We start from the raw sequence: 20,574 nt of genomic DNA, 5'->3' as shown, positions 1-20,574 counted from the left end.
GGATAGGTGAGTGAGCGTTTGCCATCTGCTGCTATCATTCTTGCTGCAGCTGTGGTTCTCTGTGGGAAGGGAGGGAGGAGTGGGCAGCGGCAGAGCGCACAGTAGCAGGAGGGGGACCTAGGAGGAGAGCCTGGCTCTGAAGACAATCAGCAGCGCACGGCATCATTGGACAAGACAAGACAAATAACATTTATATTGCGCTTTTCTCCTGGCGGACTCAAAGCGCCAGAGCGGCAGCCACTAGGACGCACCCTATAGGCAGTAGCAGTGTTAGAGAGACTTGCCTAAGGTCTCCCACTGAATAGGTGCTGGCTTACTGAATAGGCAGAGCCGAGATTCGAACCTTGGTCTCCTGTGTCAGAGGCAGAGCCCTTAAAGGGACTCCGAGCAGTGACTGTGGGTATGCCTTTAAGCATACCCACAACTAATTAATTATATCCTCACACCTACCAGCATGATGTTTGTAATTATATCCCCCTGGGTTCCTTATATTTCATTGCATTGTGCTGAATCGAGCTGCCGACTTTGGAGAAAAGTCGTCCTGTGTAATACTGTAAAAATGTAACTATGGAAAGATGCATATCATTTTGAAGCTCTCTTTCTCCTCTTTTCAATGATAGATAAACTGCCACCCTAAGCCTTTTAGTTTTCGCTATTATCGCGATTCGAAATTGCTGTGGCCACGATTTCGATTGCGAAAATAGCGAAAACTAAAAGGCATAGGGCGGCGATTTATATATCATTGGAAAGAGGAGAAAGAGAGCTTTAAAATGATATGCATCTTTCCATAGTTAGTGCACTGCTCAGAGTCCCTTTAACCATTATACCATCCAGCCACCGCTGACAGGATGGCGAGGGCTGGTTTATGTGCTGATGGGGCCCCTTTGACTCTGAATGGGGCCCCAAGCGACTGCTTTTGTTGCCTGGTCGGTAATCTGGCCCTGCGTGTAATACATTAATTTGGGATATTTAAAGCTTTGAGTACCTGACTAGAAAACGTGGCTCTGATGGGAATATAGTTTTATTAAATGATTTAGTGTTTATATTGTATTAGTTTGTGATTTAAACATTGTACTTTTTGGTTGACATGATTTTTAGTAAATAAGTGAGGCATCTGAATACATTTACACAATATCATTATTACTATTCTTAGAATTTACACTTGATCTTAAGTAATTTGTCATATTGTAGCTTATACCTCCTTCTCTGTTTTTTGTTTTGCCACCGATACAAAGACAGATGGTCACAGGAAGATTAGTGACCCGGGATAATCTGTAATTAGCATGTCGCATGCAGGCCTCAGAGAGGTCAGATTGTGTTCTCCAAGTGATGGCTTCTAAGATGTGATGCACCTTATCATGATGTAATTGAGAAAGCAGGGTGCACTTCAGCATGGCCAGCAACAAGGTGAGTCCAATGGGCATTATGTCCGAAATCAAATATGAAAGAGCAGGTCTCATAAATGTTTATTTTTACAGTGATTAGTGTGATTATATATATTATAAGGTTAAATGCATGGAGGAACACCGCAGAATTATTTTTAGGAGCTTGAATCTTTATATAGACATTTAGCATGTGTAAAGCCATTAGCAAAGTGTTAGCATAGTGCTACACAGAATACATATGTAATATTTTGTCTAGAGTGTGTAAAAAATAGTATCTTTGTTTTACACAGCTTTCATCTATTTTTATTTTATTTATGTATTTATTTATTTTTTGTGTGCCTTATTATTATTTATTATAAAATGAAAATCTAGCAATATCAACAGAATTTTTATGAATGATGCTTAGCCTTTGTTCATAATATTGATGCTTTAACAGACTTGCTTGTGTATTTTATACTTGGGAGATCATGAAAATGCCACTTAAACTTAAGCCATGTGTAAATGTTACATATTTTTTCTGCACAGCCATTGCTTTCGTAAGTGTGAACCTTTACATTCATTAGTTCATTGGTACTCACAAAATGGAATCTACAGTTCAAACATGGATACAGATGCAGGATTATAAGTGTACGACTATAGCTGTACAAGTACGTGATACCACAGGAGTGCAAGCTCATTTAGTATACTTCCCAGTCCTAGAACAGGACATGAGAGGAGCACAGCATAGTTAGGATGTGTGAACTTACCTGTACCTGATGACAGAGGAGGACACTGGTGTAGACAGATAAGTAGTGGGAAGATCCAGTAAATTGGGAAGCCATTCACTCGGCTGTCAAATATCAGTACATAGACTGATGGGCTTTAGTAGTCATTTAGGTGCTTCACTTAAAAAAAATGATGTGGGCACTGACCTCCATTTTGGTATTTATGCAGATAAAGTTTTGTTCTACTGAAACAGGCAGGATTCAGTTTTGCCATTAGCATGTTACAGTTTTTCGAGTCCTTAGTATGATTTTTTTAGGACACTATCTGCATGGAGTTAGTATGTTCTACCTATTCTTCCATGGGCTTCATCTGAGCATGCTAGTTTCCTGCCACATCCTAAAGCAGGGGTAGGGAACCTTGGCTCTCCAGCTGTGATAAAACTACAAATCCCAGCATGCATTTGCCTTTATTAATCATGACTTTGGCTGTCAGACTCCTGCAATGCATTGTGGGACTTGTAGTTCCTTAACAGCTGGAGAGCCAAGGTTCCCTACCCCTGTCCTAAAGCATACTGATTAGTTCAGTGGTTCCCCCTATAATTGGTCATTACCAGACTATAGTAGGAATATTAGACTATGACATAATTGAGGTACAGATTGTAAGATCCTCTGAGGTTTCAGTTAGTGACACGACTATATTCTTTGTAAAGCGCTTCAGAAGATGTCAGTTTTATGTAAATTTATAATAATAATAATAATATGAGAGATCCATGTAAAGCTAGGTATACATTTTTAATAAGTGGTAAACAATTGATATCCTGCTGTGTTCCACACTAGATAGTATATACGTTTTGATCAAATATGCCTCCCCTTGCTGTAGCATCTTTGTACTACTTGGTGAAGCATAAACTATACAGTTAGTCTTGTGCTGTCCCATAGAGAATCGCCTCAAATGATTAAAGAGATAATAGGGGTGACAGACAACACAATACAGGTAATATTCTGTGAGCAGGATGCATGATCAGGGTGGTTAAACAATGAGGATGCATGATCAGGGTGGTTAAACAATGAGGGAGGGGCCTGCCAAAGGCCTACAATCTAATAGGAGGGGTTGGTGACACGTTAGGAAGGGGCTGTTAAAGGAGATATAAACTATTCACTATACCCATTTTACCTTAAAGAGAATCTGTACTCTAAAACTCTTACAATAAAAAGCATACCATTCTATTCATTATGTTCTCCTGGGCCCCTCTGTGCTGTTTCTGCCTGCTGCAATCCTGGCTTGTAATTGCCATTTTTATGGAGTGTTTACAAACAAACGACATGGCTGCTAACCAGAGTGTGATAGGCTGAGAACAGCTCACTGTGTGACTCATACAGAGCTTGGAGAGGGTGTGTAAAGCTTCTGCCTATCACAAGCAGTGCTGCACATTCCACACATTCCAGCCTGAGCCCAACAGAGCCGACAGAGGAAAGAAGATAAGATTTATTACAGAGACAGTGCAACTAGAAAAGGCTGCAGTAAGCCAGAGCACATTAGAACAGGCATAGGAACTTATAGGATAGAAGAAATAAGGCTCACAATTTTAAATTTTATTAAAATTCTTTATTTATCCTTTTTTTTCAGCGTCAGGCACAATTCTTATATGTATGTATTGCTGTATATTGCTACATGTATACCTGCTCTCCCAGTAATGTTTAGCCTATGCTATGATGCCATGCAGCTTTCTCCCCCAGAGCCCTCTTGCTTGTTCATGTGATGTCCCTGCCCACTTCACATAGAAACATTTTTTTTTTCGATGGGCAAACACTGACTAAATAATTTATAACGGAATATTGTAAAAATAAGGAATTGTATTCATTAAGGTATATACAGTACAGTAAAGATCCTCTTTAAGTCATTTTCACATTGTAATTTAACATTTTGAAAAGTTCATGAGAATATATCAGATTTTCACAAGATAGAGAATTCTGTAAAAATGAAAACGTTTACAAAAATATATTTTATCATGATAATTGACTTCATTACATTTCATGAAAATGTCTTTGGCCATGTCCATCATATATAACAGTCCCATCTGCAAGAGTGTGAAACTTTTGAAAAACAATAGCCATATTCTCTCATCTCTACTCATTACCAGAGTGCAATAAAACAATAATCAAGAAGAGATAGAATGTATAGAGAAGAGTGCAGCTTGGTACTATTTGGGGTGCTGGCAACCACTGCCACATCTTGCACCCCCAACTTGTCAGGATAAGTATTGCACTTAATTGTATATATGGATTTTCATATGCATTTGCTCTTTGTTGGCAATAAAACATCTGATTAGTGCTAAGCTGGACTCTTCTCTCCTTTGTTTATGCATTACTGAATCTCAGTTTGCATTGAGAACACTCAGCATATCGAAGATTACAACATGGATGGACAGTCTTTTAGTGCCTGTTCTGTTCATGTCACGTTCTGTGTGCCTGCCCATCCTCTTTTTCTCCCTCATTGTTGAGAGTTAGAATGTACATTCATAAAATACAATCAGCATTAGCCAATCCTCTCATAACTGGCATTTCAGCTTCTGGTAGCTGAATCATAGCTTAGTGGCCTTTAAAGAGGAACTCCAGTGAAAATAATGTAATAAAAAAGTGCTTAATTTTAACAATAATTATGTATAAATGATTTAGTCAGTTTGCCCATTGTAAAATCTTTTAAATCCCTGATTTATATTCTGACATTTATCACATGGTGACATTTTTACTGCTGGCAAGTGATGTAGCTGCTGCTTGCTGTTTTGGCAGTTGGAAACAGCTTTAAACAGCTATTTCCCAGTTCCCACAGTGCAACAGGGTTCACAGACAGGAAATTGCCAAGAGTACTGTACTCAGAATTTCTTTGTGGGAGGGGTTTCACCACAATATCAGCCATACAGCGTCCCGTGATGGTCTGTTTGTGAAAAGGAATATATTTATCATGTAAAAGGGGTATCAGCTACTGATTGGGATAAAGTTCAATTATTGGTCGGATTTTCTTCAGTGTCATGCAGGTTCCAATGGCTAGATGTCTAAATTTTCATTGCAGTGGCAGCCTTTTTGTATGGGTCACACTAGGGATGAGTGAGCAAAATTCACAAGTTAGGTCTCGCCACGAATCAGACCCAGTCACAACATATGCAACATGAACAATAGGAACACCCAAAACTTCTTGAGTTAAAAAACACTGTAGAAACTAGAGGAATTAATTTATAATAAGATGTGGACAGAATTGCGTACATTTTAAATGTTTAAATTACTACAGGTTTGAATTATCAGTTAATCTGAACTCACAGTAGGTCATAAGGTGCGTACACACGCACTACAGAAGCCAACGATGGGTCCGTCGGACCCTCCCGCTGGGCGGACTTTCAGCAGACATGCGGACTGATAAGGCTGTTCTTGAACGATCCGCTGGCTTGTGTAGTGCGTGTGTACGCACCTATAGGCTATTACTGCAGGGCCCTTTAAAGTTGTATTTTGGGTACCTTACACAATCAGAAGGATAGCAGCAGTCCCACAACTTCACTTTCCTCCAAATGGTACTGTTATGATCGCTTCTGCAGCGTTTACTGCTGACTGCAGTGGTATTGCAAACCAAACAGTTCTAATGTCATTACATGCATTTGCTTGCATAGTTTGGTTTGCACTTAAACTAGTTGCTGATTCCATCTGCAGTCGCTCTGAAGTTAATGACAGTTTAATATGCTTTTGTGTAAACAAACATTGTCTGCTGCAGTGGAGGGGCGGTCCCTTTCCTGCAGGCTGCATATCATTGTCTGCCTTTTCCTGCTATCAGCCTGTGATTAATTACCATTCACTTGTGTGGGAATCTGCAGGTCTGCTCCCATTGGATGACCTCAGTATAAAGAACTGCTTCCTGCAATGTCTCATGGGCTATCATAGTTTCAGACTCTATCTGTTACTCTGCTCGTGCCCCACCTCGTTCCTGGTCCGTGTGGACTGCGCTGACTCCTGCGAAGGGGTCAGCGAGTCCTCCTAGTTCTGCTCTTGTTCTAGAAGTTGCTACTTGCTTGTCTTGTGTCATATATTGGTTCATCGCCAATATATACGCATACTTGCGCATTTTGTTATTTTCCTTGTATTCGTGTTACGTTAATATATCAGTGTCGCTGATATATACGTACACGAACTGTTTATTTCCTGTGTTCAGTTAGTTTTCCAGCACGTTTTGGTAGTTTGCGCGTATCGTGAACACCCGTGCTGAGCTAGTTATCCTGTTCCTGGTCCTGTTTGTGGATTGCGTTCATCTCTGCGAAGAGATAACGAATCCTTCTGAATCCTGTTCCTGGTCCTGTTTGTGGATTGCGTTCATCTCTGCGAAGAGATAGCGAATCCTTCTGAGTCCTGTTCCCTGTATTACTTCAGTCTTAGTCAGAGTTCCTGCTTATGTCATATATCGGTTCATTGCCAATATATACATATGTTAGTCAGACGTTACGAATAGTTTCATTGATAGCTGTAATTGTAATACGCTAGGAAAACATACTTATTGTATATTTATCTGTGTTACGTTCATCTATCTCGATCCTGCTATTTCCTGTCTCTCCTGTCCTGTCTTTGTGAGGCACGCCATCGCCGCAACGCATTGGCTGCCTCATTCCAGTCTGTCTGGTTTTGGACGCTTGCTGTCGCTAAGTAATCGCTAGCTAGCAAGCGTTCATTCTGTCTACCTGTCCTGATCTCCTCAGTCCTGGTTTATGCGCTCAGCGCTACTTTGCGCTGAGACGTTATTACGAAAGTGTTTGTGGCTGTTCAGATCTGCACCGGCTCTGTGCACCACAATCTCCTATTGGAGTCAGTCCTCTCCTCCACTAAACTGGGGATATCCTGATCCCTTGTGCTGGTGTGTGTACCTCCTTCACGTCAGCTTATGTGTTGTATGCTGACTGTGGAGATTACACCCCCAAGCTTAACATTATGATAGCCCCATTACCAATCCCCATTGTGGGGGGGGTTCCCAGCAAAAATGACACTGTTTGTTATGGTTCCTGTTCCTTTAAGAAATTTGAGAAGCTCAATTCTGAAACAGAAAATGAGTTTTTTTCTGAATGTGCCAGGTTCCTGGCCAATCCTGAGCTCCAGGCTACTCCTGTTTCAACGTGGGCCCCCCAGCTAGTTTATGTTTTATTTAAGGGAAGATTGTTTCAGTGGGCCTACGATGTCTTGGATCATACCAATTTAAAAGAAAGACCACTGGAATTTCTAGCGTTTGTGATCCATAACTGGCTGCGCAAAACCGATTTGCCTAGCCCTTTTGATAAGCTCCTGGCAGCTTGTCAATCAGCTGCTCCTTCTACTGCCTACAAAAATAATCAGCAAGCAGATAATTGTTCTGATAACTTTTCTTCTGCTAAGGCAGCAGGGTCTAAAGCCAAACGTAAACGCTCCAAAAGAAAAGCATTACAATCAGCGGAGTCGTTGCCCTTGGCGACTGCGCATCAGATCTGTAATGAGACTCCGCCAGTAGCAGATAATGAAATTCAGTCACCATTCAGGGGAGTCAAATGGACCTATGAAACTACTAATGAACTTTCATTGCTAGCCAGGGAAAATAAAAGTTCTTGTTTAAATGAATTATCTGAATATGATTATGAAGATATATTACAGAGTATTGAACAGATCAATTTATTCGTGCAGCAAGGGAAATTTGCATACACTACAGTTCAACACTTGCTACAGGTATTGGAAATCCTTAGGAATAAGAAATCGGCCAATTACCTGCTAAATAACCCAATGTATGTTTCTGCCACTAACACGTTTGCAAACTATGATCAGCCGGAATGCTCAGCTGTTAAATATGCATGGGATCCTCCATTTGAGAAAGGAGAGATGGAAGCCCTGGTCTATGAATGGAAGAAAGATGCAAGTTCATTTTGTCAGTTTTACAGTGCAAAGAGTGAATTAGTATTGAATGCATGCATTAAGTCTGCCTATAACCTAATAAAAACCGGTGTGTGTGGGTATGACTTTGTGGCTCCATTGATCGATGTGTGGAGAATGATTCTGGACGATTTTTATGCGATTCAATCAGTTGATACCAGGGAAGACACACTGTCTAGTGGAGATTGTTCCACTTCCTCAGTTCCTGAGGACTCGCCTGCTTCAGCACCTTTGGCTGATTCAGCGAGTGATTCAGAGCTCCTTTTGTGTGAAATTGAAGTTCCTGTAATTCCACCCTGTACCATGGATAACTCAGTGTTACTTCCCAGTAAGACAGAAATTACTAATACTTCCTTAATCTTGCCATGCACAAATTTCTCAGCAGAGGACCCAGAGGTCCTGCTGACTTCTGAGTCCAGCTTAGCCAGTACTCATGAGTCTTTGTTCAGTGAAACAGACACCAGAAAAATCTTGCCTGTCTCTGCAAATACTTCTGCAGAAATTACCTGTGTTAATAAAGTTCAACTCCTGTCTGATCCAGCAGATGCCAATAGATGCACTACATCAGTTTCTGAGTCCCAGCAATCCTGTCCAGAAATCTCAGAACCCCAACATCTGAATTTTCCAATTTCACAATTGAATGGTGATTTAGATGCGCAAACATTGTGTTTTGATCTTCCTGTTTCTACACCTCACTCTAGTCTCATGAATAACTCACAGCGTCTGCTATGTGAGTCCGAAATCGCAGAATTATTACCGTGTTCAGAAAATGTTCCAGTGAACTTGCCCTGTACCATGAATTGTGCAGTAGATCTCTCCAATGAAACTCAGGTCACAGAATCATTATGCTGTCCAGCAGGTGCTTCCATGGTTTTGCCCTGCAATGTAGACTGTTCGGTGATCCTGTCCAGTGAAGCTGTGGTCACAGAGTCTTATGCTTCACCCAGTACTTGGGATACTTCAAACCCTCTAGCAGAACAGTCTGAGGCACTGCTTACCTCAGTTGGTGTTACAGTAATATTCACTTGTCTAGCAGCTGTTTTGGAATTACAGTCTGCTCTAATAAAACTTGATGAATTTCTGCCCAGCGAAGCAGAAGCCATTGAAATATTGTCCTCGTCAGCAAGTGTGTCAGATACCTTGCCCTGTACACAGTCTGATTTAACCAATGTTGTTGAGTCCCTCTCCAGTGTTGTAACAGCCGAGGAACTCCAGCCCTGTCCTCTGAATGTTTCAAAAGTCTTGCCCTGTAACATGGATAATTCTGACTCGCTGGAAAAAATAATAGAAATCTCAGAATTTCAGTCCGGGTTAATGAGTGTTTCTGAAACCCAGCCCTGTATCCTGGAAAATTCTGGTTCTCTGGCCGGTGTGGCAGAAATTCCTGAGTCCCCTTCCTGTCCAGTGAGTTACTCAGTTTTGCCTAGTTCAGTGGGGATTGCTGCACTACTGACTTGTTTTGCAGCCCTTCATGAGCTCCAATCCAGTGTATTTGATGAGTCTCTGTCTAGTCCAGAAGAAGTTATGGGAACCCTGTCTAGTTCGGTGCATACATCAGAAGATTTGTCCTGTCTTGTAAATGCCCCTGAACATGATTTGTTAATAACTTTGCTGGAATCAGAGACATCTAAGTCTAATCCTGCATTTTTTAGTGACAATCCAGTAACTGTGAAGTCTAGTCATGATGATTTTTTTTTGCCCAGTCCTGGTTTCGTTCCTACCTTGACTGACTTTGAGGTTTGCAGTTCCTTGACATGCCCAGAAGTCTCTCTTGTGCCAGTGTGCCCAGATGTGCTTCGTATGCCAGAATGCCCAAGTGTGTCTGTGTTGGCGTGCTCACACGCTTCCCTAGTGGAGACATGTTCTGATGTTGCCGGTTGGCCTGCATGCCCGGAGATGGTTCTGGTCCCTAAAAACCCTGATCTTGATGTTTGTCCTTGTGACCCTGACTCTAGAGTTGCCCTGGGTTCCATAGGGGTTCTTGATGGTTCTCCATGTGAGCCTAAGGGGCGTTCTGACCTGTGGGGATCTGTTTGGAGCTTCCAAGTGTTCTGGGAGATCTCTGAGGAAACTTGTCCTGGTACCTTGGACTGGTTCAACGGTGGGTTTTGTGTTGGTGGGGACAGTTCCGGTGGGCATTGCAAAGGCTTTGGCGTTTTTGGACAGTCCCGGGAAGGCGGTGGGTATCGCTCAGAGAGTTTCTGGGGGCTTTTCTCTGGAAGTCGTGGTTCTGATGGGTATCACACTGAGGCTTGTAGTGCTGACGGGCATGGTTCGGTAGGTTCTGGTTCCAATTGGTCTAGTTTTGGTGAGACTGATTTGGGAATTTGGTTTTGTCGGACGGATCCGACCTTCATGAATTTTCAGTCAGATCAGTTTGCTGGATTTCCCACTTCTGATTTTTTGGTTTGGGTGGTTCAGGAGAAATATGTCAGTTTTCATAGGCGTCCAGAGGCCGCGTTTAAGGGAGGGGGTACTGTTATGATCGCTTCTGCAGCGTTTACTGCTGACTGCAGTGGTATTGCAAACCAAACAGTTCTAATGTCATTACATGCATTTGCTTGCATAGTTTGGTTTGCACTTAAACTAGTTGCTGATTCCATCTGCAGTCGCTCTGAAGTTAATGACAGTTTAATATGCTTTTGTGTAAACAAACATTGTCTGCTGCAGTGGAGGGGCGGTCCCTTTCCTGCAGGCTGCATATCATTGTCTGCCTTTTCCTGCTATCAGCCTGTGATTAATTACCATTCACTTGTGTGGGAATCTGCAGGTCTGCTCCCATTGGATGACCTCAGTATAAAGAACTGCTTCCTGCAATGTCTCATGGGCTATCATAGTTTCAGACTCTATCTGTTACTCTGCTCGTGCCCCACCTCGTTCCTGGTCCGTGTGGACTGCGCTGACTCCTGCGAAGGGGTCAGCGAGTCCTCCTAGTTCTGCTCTTGTTCTAGAAGTTGCTACTTGCTTGTCTTGTGTCATATATTGGTTCATCGCCAATATATACGCATACTTGCGCATTTTGTTATTTTCCTTGTATTCGTGTTACGTTAATATATCAGTGTCGCTGATATATACGTACACGAACTGTTTATTTCCTGTGTTCAGTTAGTTTTCCAGCACGTTTTGGTAGTTTGCGCGTATCGTGAACACCCGTGCTGAGCTAGTTATCCTGTTCCTGGTCCTGTTTGTGGATTGCGTTCATCTCTGCGAAGAGATAACGAATCCTTCTGAATCCTGTTCCTGGTCCTGTTTGTGGATTGCGTTCATCTCTGCGAAGAGATAGCGAATCCTTCTGAGTCCTGTTCCCTGTATTACTTCAGTCTTAGTCAGAGTTCCTGCTTATGTCATATATCGGTTCATTGCCAATATATACATATGTTAGTCAGACGTTACGAATAGTTTCATTGATAGCTGTAATTGTAATACGCTAGGAAAACATACTTATTGTATATTTATCTGTGTTACGTTCATCTATCTCGATCCTGCTATTTCCTGTCTCTCCTGTCCTGTCTTTGTGAGGCACGCCATCGCCGCAACGCATTGGCTGCCTCATTCCAGTCTGTCTGGTTTTGGACGCTTGCTGTCGCTAAGTAATCGCTAGCTAGCAAGCGTTCATTCTGTCTACCTGTCCTGATCTCCTCAGTCCTGGTTTATGCGCTCAGCGCTACTTTGCGCTGAGACGTTATTACGAAAGTGTTTGTGGCTGTTCAGATCTGCACCGGCTCTGTGCACCACAATCTCCTATTGGAGTCAGTCCTCTCCTCCACTAAACTGGGGATATCCTGATCCCTTGTGCTGGTGTGTGTACCTCCTTCACGTCAGCTTATGTGTTGTATGCTGACTGTGGAGATTACACCCCCAAGCTTAACAGGTACCATTTCTGTCAATATCAGAATAAGTTTTATTTGCTAAGCATGATGGGTTGTACCTGGAATTGGTTTTGTCACATACAGGGAAGATACAGGGCTCAAAGTAAGAAGACAGTACGCAATGAACAGCACACATGAGCAGGCTTACAAAGAGTGTCCATAAATACTTTATCCGTAGCAATAACAACCAGGATGCAGAAACTGCGGCCTCAGCCCAAGGGGGAAAGGGGGGGGGTATAAACGCGTGGGGGTGGGGCCGTGTAGACAGTTCATGAGATTGACAACAGAGGGGGAAAAAGTGTTTCTATGCCTTTTAGTCCAGGTAGAGATGGCTCAAAACCTCTGGCCTGATAGGAACCAGCTAAAGAAATTGTAGCTTGGGTGCGACGGGTCATTGGCAATATTCATTTCTCTGGAGCACAGTCTGGACTTGTGAAGGAAATCCAGTGGGGAAACGGTTTTCCAGTGATCCTTTCAGCTGATCTGAGTTTGCTGTTGATATTGTTGATATGCAGTTATTTGTGTAGAGGGTAGACAGGATCAGTGATAAGACACAGCCTTGTTGGGCTCCAGTTAGTGTTGGTGACTCTTGGTTTAGAGGAAAGATTGACAACATGAGACCTATTTGTGAGGAAGTCTGTAATCCATAAGCAAAGGGTGGGGTGGACATCAAGTTTGGCGAGGTTGTCCTGTAGAATGCAGGGGCTGATGGTATTGAAAACTGGGCTAAAGTCCAGAAGGAGAATACTTGCATATGAGTCCGGTCTCTCCAGGTGGTCAATGATTAGCTCCAGGCAAATGTTGATGGTGTCATCAGTGGACCTGTTTGCTATATACGCAAACTGGACCAGATCCAGGAGGGCCAAATGTCGAGTATTTAAGAAGGGACAGGATCAATCTTTCAAGGGTCTTCATGACAACAGATGTTAGGGCCATGGGCCTGAAGTTGTTGAGGTTGGAGACACCTTGCTTTTTAGGTACAGGGATGATGGTGCACTTCTTGAAGCATGCAAGGACCTTGCCTTCACATAGGGACTTGGCGTAGATGGAGGTGAGGATGGGAACCAGTTTTAAGGCTCTCTCTCTCTCTCTCTCTCTCTCTCTCTCTCTCTCTCTCTCTCTCTCTCTCTCTCTCTCTCTCTCTCTCTCTCTCTCTCTCTCTCTCTCTCTCTCTCTCTCTCTCTCTCTCTCTCTCTCTCTCTCTCTCTCTCTCTCTCTCTCTCTCTCTCTCTCTCTCTCTCTCTCTCTCTCTCATATGCAGTAGGGAATTGCAGATTTTCAAAACAGCTTATATACCATAGCTGGGATTTGAACCCAGAACCTAGTGTGTAGTAGGTATCTGTCTTACCCTCTAGACCATGACCCACACTACATGCTAAAGCTGCCGGTAGCATAAACCATACTTCCATTATGATCAATTCGATAGAAAAAGTAGCATGATTAAGGATTTGTACTTTTTGAAAAGCATGCTTATTTATATACCATAGCTGGGATTTGAACCCAGAACCTAGTGTGTAGTAGGTATCTGTCTTACCCTCTAGACCATGACCCACACTACATGCTAAAGCTGCCGGTAGCATAAACCATACTTCCATTATGATCAATTCGATAGAAAAAGTAGCATGATTAAGGATTTGTACTTTTTGAAAAGCATGCTTATATACCATAGCTGGGATTTGAACCCAGGACCTAGTGTGTAGTAGGTATCTGTCTTACCCTCTAGACCATGAACCACACTGCATGGAAATAGGTATCTGTCTTACCCACTAGTAAGGCTGAGGCTGGAGAGGCTGCAGCCTCAGGGCGCAGTGTAGGAGGGGGTGCACAATTCATTCAGCTGTCATTCCCAATTGTGTTTGAAGCAGAAAGAAATAAGAAAAGGTGATACATGGCAGCGACAGCAAGCCAGATAAGTAGAGATTAAGGTGTTGGGGGTGGGGGGGGGGCCTGGGGCACCTCTTAGTGTAATAGCAATCAGTGTGTGACAGCTGGGGTGGGAGGGATGGGGGGGCGCACTTTGCTGTCTCAGCCTTGGGTGCTGAAGGACCTTGTCCCACCTCTGACCACACTACATGCTAAAGCCTGGCCCTGAGTGTGGTTGATGGTCTAGAGCAGTGGTCCTCAAACTAAGGCCCGCGGGCCTAATGTGGCCCCCTAAGGCTTTCTTACCGGCCCCCCACACAGAAAATGTATTGCTTATAAATGCAGTCAGCTACATCTTTAAATATTGGTGGTCCACATATGGAATAGCAGTGCAGCACCCCCCATCCACATGGAAGCCAGAAAGCAGAAATTTTGCTGGTTTCCAATCAAATTCCACATCAGGTGACACTGCTGTCCAATTGGCTTGCAGATTGTCACCTGGGTATGCTTCACTGTCTGGTCCGCAAAGACTTCTACATCATTTTATGTTTACTCCGGCCCACCAGCGGTCTGAAGTATGTTGACCCGGCCCTCAACCCAAAATGTTTGGGGACCCCTGGTCTAGAGGGTAAGACAGATACCTACTACACACTAGGTTCTGGGTTCAAATCCCAGCTATGGTATATAAATAAGCATGCTTTTCAAAAAGTACAAATCCTTAATCATGCTACTTTTTCTATCGAATTGATCATAATGGAAGTATGGTTTATGCTACCGGCAGCTTTAGCATGTAGTGTGGGTCATGGTCTAGAGGGTAAGACAGATACCTACTACACACTAGGTTCTGGGTTCAAATCCCAGCTATGGTATATAAATAAGCATGCTTTTCAAAAAGTACAAATCCTTAATCATGCTACTTTTTCTATCGAATTGATCATAATGGAAGTATGGTTTATGCTACCGGCAGCTTTAGCATGTAGTGTGGGTCATGGTCTAGAGGGTAAGACAGATACCTACTACACACTAGGTTCTGGGTTCAAATCCCAGCTATGGTATATAAATAAGCATGCTTTTCAAAAAGTACAAATCCTTAATCATGCTACTTTTTCTATCGAATTGATCATAATGGAAGTATGGTTTATGCTACCGGCAGCTTTAGCATGTAGTGTGGGTCATGGTCTAGAGGGTAAGACAGATACCTACTACACACTAGGTTCTGGGTTCAAATCCCAGCTATGGTATATAAATAAGCATGCTTTTCAAAAAGTACAAATCCTTAATCATGCTACTTTTTCTATCGAATTGATCATAATGGAAGTATGGTTTATGCTACCGGCAGCTTTAGCATGTAGTGTGGGTCATGGTCTAGAGGGTAAGACAGATACCTACTACACACTAGGTTCTGGGTTCAAATCCCAGCTATGGTATATAAATAAGCATGCTTTTCAAAAAGTACAAATCCTTAATCATGCTACTTTTTCTATCGAATTGATCATAATGGAAGTATGGTTTATGCTACCGGCAGCTTTAGCATGTAGTGTGGGTCATGGTCTAGAGGGTAAGACAGATACCTACTACACACTAGGTTCTGGGTTCAAATCCCAGCTATGGTATATAAATAAGCATGCTTTTCAAAAAGTACAAATCCTTAATCATGCTACTTTTTCTATCGAATTGATCATAATGGAAGTATGGTTTATGCTACCGGCAGCTTTAGCATGTAGTGTGGGTCATGGTCTAGAGGGTAAGACAGATACCTACTACACACTAGGTTCTGGGTTCAAATCCCAGCTATGGTATATAAGCTGTTTTGAAAATCTGCAATTCCCTACTGCATGAGATGGATGAGAGAGAGAGAGAGAGAGAGAGAGATTGAGAGATTTTTTATGTCATTCCGGAAAATTCCGTCGGAATTAAAAAATTTCCGTGGAATTCCGTTTGAGAGGAATAGGAATTCCGATTTGACTACCGGAATCGGAATTGACGTAATTCCGGCCGGAATCACGGAATTTATAATTCCGCGGAATTTTCCGAGCATCCCTAACCTGGACTTGTTTTACATTGGATTGTATGAATTATGCTAAGAGACTCTAAATAACAGCATTCCAGTCACAGAATGGGTAGTAGGTAAAGTTGATTTAAAAACACTGAGATCTCCCGTTTCATGTTACAATTTATAAATGTGACCTTTGATAACGCAGGGATATTTTTAGATGTCTTGTGGATTTTCTACATTACAGACATTGTTACAAGTGTACATGCTTATTTATTTTTATTATTTATTTATTGTATTTATAAAGCGCCATCATATCATGGGCACTGTGAGTCAACCCACATGAAGGAACACCAATCCTATGTTAATCTGATAACAGAAGGACAGAATACACTGTTTTATTTAATACCCAATTATTGTCCAAACTTACTTATATGAATGAGCTATAAAAAGCCATTCTGTGACTGTTCTAACCAATAATGATAATTGCAGACATCAAAGCAGAAGTTAGACGATAAGGACTCCAAGAATAAAGCTGAAAACAAAAAATCAAAGGGGAAAAAAGAAGAAACCACAGACTCTGGAGAAAAATCACAAGGTGAGAACAAATGTAGAGAATTTGACACGTGGATAACCGGGGGTCCAGCTGTTCCTATACATGGATCAGCACTAGAAATCTTATATTGACTATTGTAAAATCCAAGTTGATTGTGACACCAGTTCATTCATACTGCATCGTGCTTTGCTTGGACCATAACTGGAAACATTGGCTGCTATGTATATTTTGTTTTCTGTTGCTCACATTCACATCTTAGAATTCTACCATTGTGCCCTACAAATACAGTGGTAAATAGAGGGTTTTTTTTTAACCTATATTGATTTTGCTTTGAAAAAGATAGTTTTGTATTTGTCATTCTAGCTGTGCAGAATCATTTGGCAAAACTGGATTGCATTTACATTTGCCAATGCTTTTAAATATATAAAGGGATGGACCATCAGAAATAAGCAAACCAATGGATGACATCAGTACTGAATGGTCAGAAAACTGTGGCTGGTCACCAACTTTGTCAACATTGAATGGCCAATCAGACATTTTTTGTCTGTTAAGGTCCATCTCTTAAAGAGACTCCGTAACAAAAATTGCATCCTGTTTTTTATCATCCTACAAGTTCCAAAAGCTATTCTAATGTGTTCTGGCTTAATGCAACACTTTCTGCTATCACAGTCTCTGTAATAAATCAATGTATCTTTCCCCTGTCAGACTTGTCGGCCAGTGTCTGGAAGGCTGCCAAGTTCTTCAGTGTTGTGGTTCTGCTATGAATTCCCCCTTTCAGGCCCCTCTCTGCACACTGCCTGTGTGATATTTAGATTAATGCAGCTTCTCTCTGCTCTCGTATCTTTTACAAGCTGGATAAAGTGTCCTCTGAGCTGGCTGGGCTTTCACATACTGAGGAAATTCAGACAAGGGCAAAGCTGTTTGCAGGAAGAAAAGAGCAGCCTGAAACTTCAGTGCATGAGAGCAGAAGGGGGAAAGAAACACACAAATGATCTCTTGAGATTCAAAAGGAAGGGTGTATACAGCCTGCCTGTGTATGGATGTATTTTCTATGTGTGGACATGCTGTACATCAACCTACTTCCTGTTTTGGTGGCCATTTTGTTTGTTTATAAACAAACTTTTTAAAACTGTTTTTAACCACTTTTAATGCGGCGAGGAGCGGCGAAATTGTGACAGAGGGTAATAGGAGATGTCCCCTAACGCACTGGTATGTTTACTTTTGTGCGATTTTAACAATACAGATTCTCTTTAAACAAATTAATGTTCTGACTGAAACATGGTTTCAGCAGTCCTGCTAACTCCAGCCCTAGTTAACGCTGCTAGCCGCCGGGGTTAAAGAGAAACTCCAACCAAGAATTGAACTTTATCCCAATCAGTAGCTGATACTCCCTTTTACATGAGAAATAGAATGATTTTCACAAACAGACCATCAGGGGGCGCTGTGTGACTGATTTTGTGCTGAAACCCCTCCTACAAGAGGCTCTGAATACCGCGGTACTCCTGGCAAACTGCCACAATGTAACAATGTTCACAGACAGGAACTGGCTGTTTACAGCTGTCTAACAGCTAGAAACAGCTAAATAACCTGCCCACAGTAACAATGTCACCATGTAATAAATGTCAGAATGTGAATCTGGGAGAGGAAAGATTTTACAATGAGCAAACACTGACTAAATCATTTATACATAATTATTGTAAAAATGAAGCACTTTTTTTATTACATTATTTTCACCGGAGTTCCTCTTTAAGCTATACAATAGTGCAACTCCGGTGCCCGCATTACACAGTCTGCACCAATATGGCGGTGCCCAATTCACCAGGCACACTTTGTGCCCAATTTACCCGCTAAATAATAGGGGTTCAGAATGCAATGTTATTAACACATACCAAGCCAGATATATGGGTAAGCTAGTGAAACTGCTTGAATGTTTTTTTGGAATTAAAAGGCTCACCAAGTGCAAACCAGTGTAAATACACATACAAACCAATGTAAACAAAACATACAAATGCAATGCAAATAGTGCTCTTGGTAGGAATCCACCTGAACAAAGCTACATGATGTGAGTACTAACCATTCAGCTACCATGTGTACTGCCCGGTGCCCAATAAATAAAAAAACAGTTAGTAAATAAATATGCAAATTGGTTACATGATATTTTTTATGTCTTAAAATAGTTTATTTTTGTATTTTAAGCTGCAAAGAAAACAAAAAAGAAGAAAGATGAAGATGCTGATGAGAAAGAAGTAAAGAAAAAGTCAAAGACTTCTACTGAAGACAAAAAGGAGACTACAATATCAAATTTTAGTGCCACAAAAAATTCCAAACAAAAAGCAGGCAAGCTAAAATGTTATATTCAATGTTTTCATAATGACCAACAGAGTAGGGCTGCTAGGCTTTGTTCACATCTAAAATCGAAATTGCTGACGGACGCATTTTGCGATTTGTGCACGATTTTTTTCCCTCCCAGCGTTTAACTGTGCGCTACGATTTTGTGTATAGTGCTTTTTCAAAGCGTTTTTGCAGAGAGATTTGTTTTTTCGCTTTGACCTGGAAAATAATAAATACACTGTATTTATTCTTAAAAGTGTGAACGCAATCGCCACATACAACGCTTTTTGAGCATTTTGCTCGTTTCATGTACCTTCCATTGTAGCAAAATCACCCCAAAATAGTACAGGCAGTGCTTTGGTCAGCGGAAAGCAGACGCAACGCACTGATATGAACTGCCCCATGAGAAATCATTGCACAAACGCTTTTAAGGCGATTTTGAAAAATCGCCGGAGCTTAAAAAACAGCAAAAACGCCCTAGGTGTGAACACGCCCTTAAAGTGAGAGGTATATGGAGGCTGCCATAATTATTTCATTTTAAGCAATACTAGTTGCCTGGTTATTCTGCTAATCCTCTGCCTCTAATACTTTTAGCCATAGGCCCTGAACAAGCATGCAGCATATTAGGTGTTTCTGACATTATTATCAGATCTGACAAGATTATTTGCATGCTCATTTCTGGTCTGATTCAGACACTACTGCAGCCGAACAGACCAGCAGGGCCGCCAGGCAACTAGTATTCCTTAAAAGTAAATAAATATGGCAGCCTCCATATACCGCTCACTCCAGTTGAAGTGAAACACTACTTTTGTTGGGAAGTGAAGTCATCTAGCTATTTAGTGTTTCGCTGTGGGCCACCTCTTACCAACAGTGACTTTGTAACAGAAAAGGAATTAACCGATTGATTGATAGGCGAACAAGGGAAAATGTGCATACACATTATTCTACATTTCTACCCTGTCTGTTGTGCTTATAATAACGCAATACCCATCTTTCATGTTTATTTCTTTATACTTGGCCATTCCACTGTATATATTTATATGTGCTTTAGGAAGGATCCCTCTGGATCCAAAACAGGCTGCTTGACATTTGTTCGGAGTTTGAGTGGCCACTTCTGTATTTACATTTATCATAAGAAAGAGCATAGATGTTGGAATTATCAATGACTGAAATATGGATTCATAAAATGAACATAGGCATTTCTACATTATGCTGACACAAACCATTTCAGTAAACTGCTGCTCAAAGGAAGCAAGGGGCTTTCTGGTGCTATAGTATTTGTATGAATTGCCAGAGCATTGGCACAGCATCCCCATACATTTACTGGCTAGTGACAGTGCAGCTATCCCACTAGCTTAGTAGTCCACCTTCCACTGAAACATTTCTGGAGCCTCCCCAGGAATTGTTGAATATTGCAATACTGAAATGCATCAGTTGGCATATACAGGATCTTCTCAAAAAATTAGCATATTGTGATAAAGTTAATTTTTTTCTGTAATGTGCTCATAAACATTAGACTTTCATATATTTTAGATTCAAATACACACAACTGAAGTAGTTCAAGCCTTTTATTGTTTTAATATTGATGATTTTGGCATACAGCTCATGAAAACCCACATTTCCTATCTCAAAAAATTAGCATATTTCATCCGACCAATAAAAGAAAAGTGTTTTTAAAACAAAAAAGTCAACCTTCAAATAATTATGTTCAGTTATGCACTCAATACTTGGTTGGGAATCCTTTTGCAGAAATGACTGCTTCAATGCGGCGTGGCATGGAGGCAATCAACCTGTGGCACTGCTCAGGTGTTATGGAGGCCCAGGATGCTTCGCTAGCGGCCTTAAGCTCATCCAGAGTGTTGGGTCTTGCGTCTCTCAACTTTCTCTTCACAATATACCACAGATTATCTATGGGGTTCAGGTCAGGAGAGTTGGCAGACCAATTGAG

At 41.6% G+C, this 20,574-nt stretch overlaps 1 protein-coding gene across 3 annotated transcripts in view; it reads left to right on the top strand.

Annotated features, from left to right (window-relative positions):
* Nucleotides 1-1,282: 1,282 nt before the first annotated feature.
* Nucleotides 1,283-20,574, top strand: part of LOC137546677 (tubby-related protein 1-like) — a 53,588-nt gene continuing 34,296 nt past the window's right edge. For all 3 annotated transcript variants that reach the window (XM_068269421.1, XM_068269419.1, XM_068269418.1), the window contains exons 1-3: nucleotides 1,283-1,407; nucleotides 16,232-16,337; nucleotides 18,492-18,632. In XM_068269421.1, coding sequence (XP_068125522.1) covers nucleotides 1,393-1,407; nucleotides 16,232-16,337; nucleotides 18,492-18,632 — 262 coding nt within the window. In that variant the 5' untranslated portion in view covers nucleotides 1,283-1,392. The remainder of the gene's footprint in view (nucleotides 1,408-16,231; nucleotides 16,338-18,491; nucleotides 18,633-20,574) is intronic.

Source organism: Hyperolius riggenbachi, chromosome 2, assembly GCF_040937935.1.
Source record: "Hyperolius riggenbachi isolate aHypRig1 chromosome 2, aHypRig1.pri, whole genome shotgun sequence".
In the NCBI taxonomy this organism is placed as follows: domain Eukaryota; kingdom Metazoa; phylum Chordata; class Amphibia; order Anura; family Hyperoliidae; genus Hyperolius; species Hyperolius riggenbachi.
This window is presented reverse-complemented; position numbering and strand designations above follow the sequence as displayed.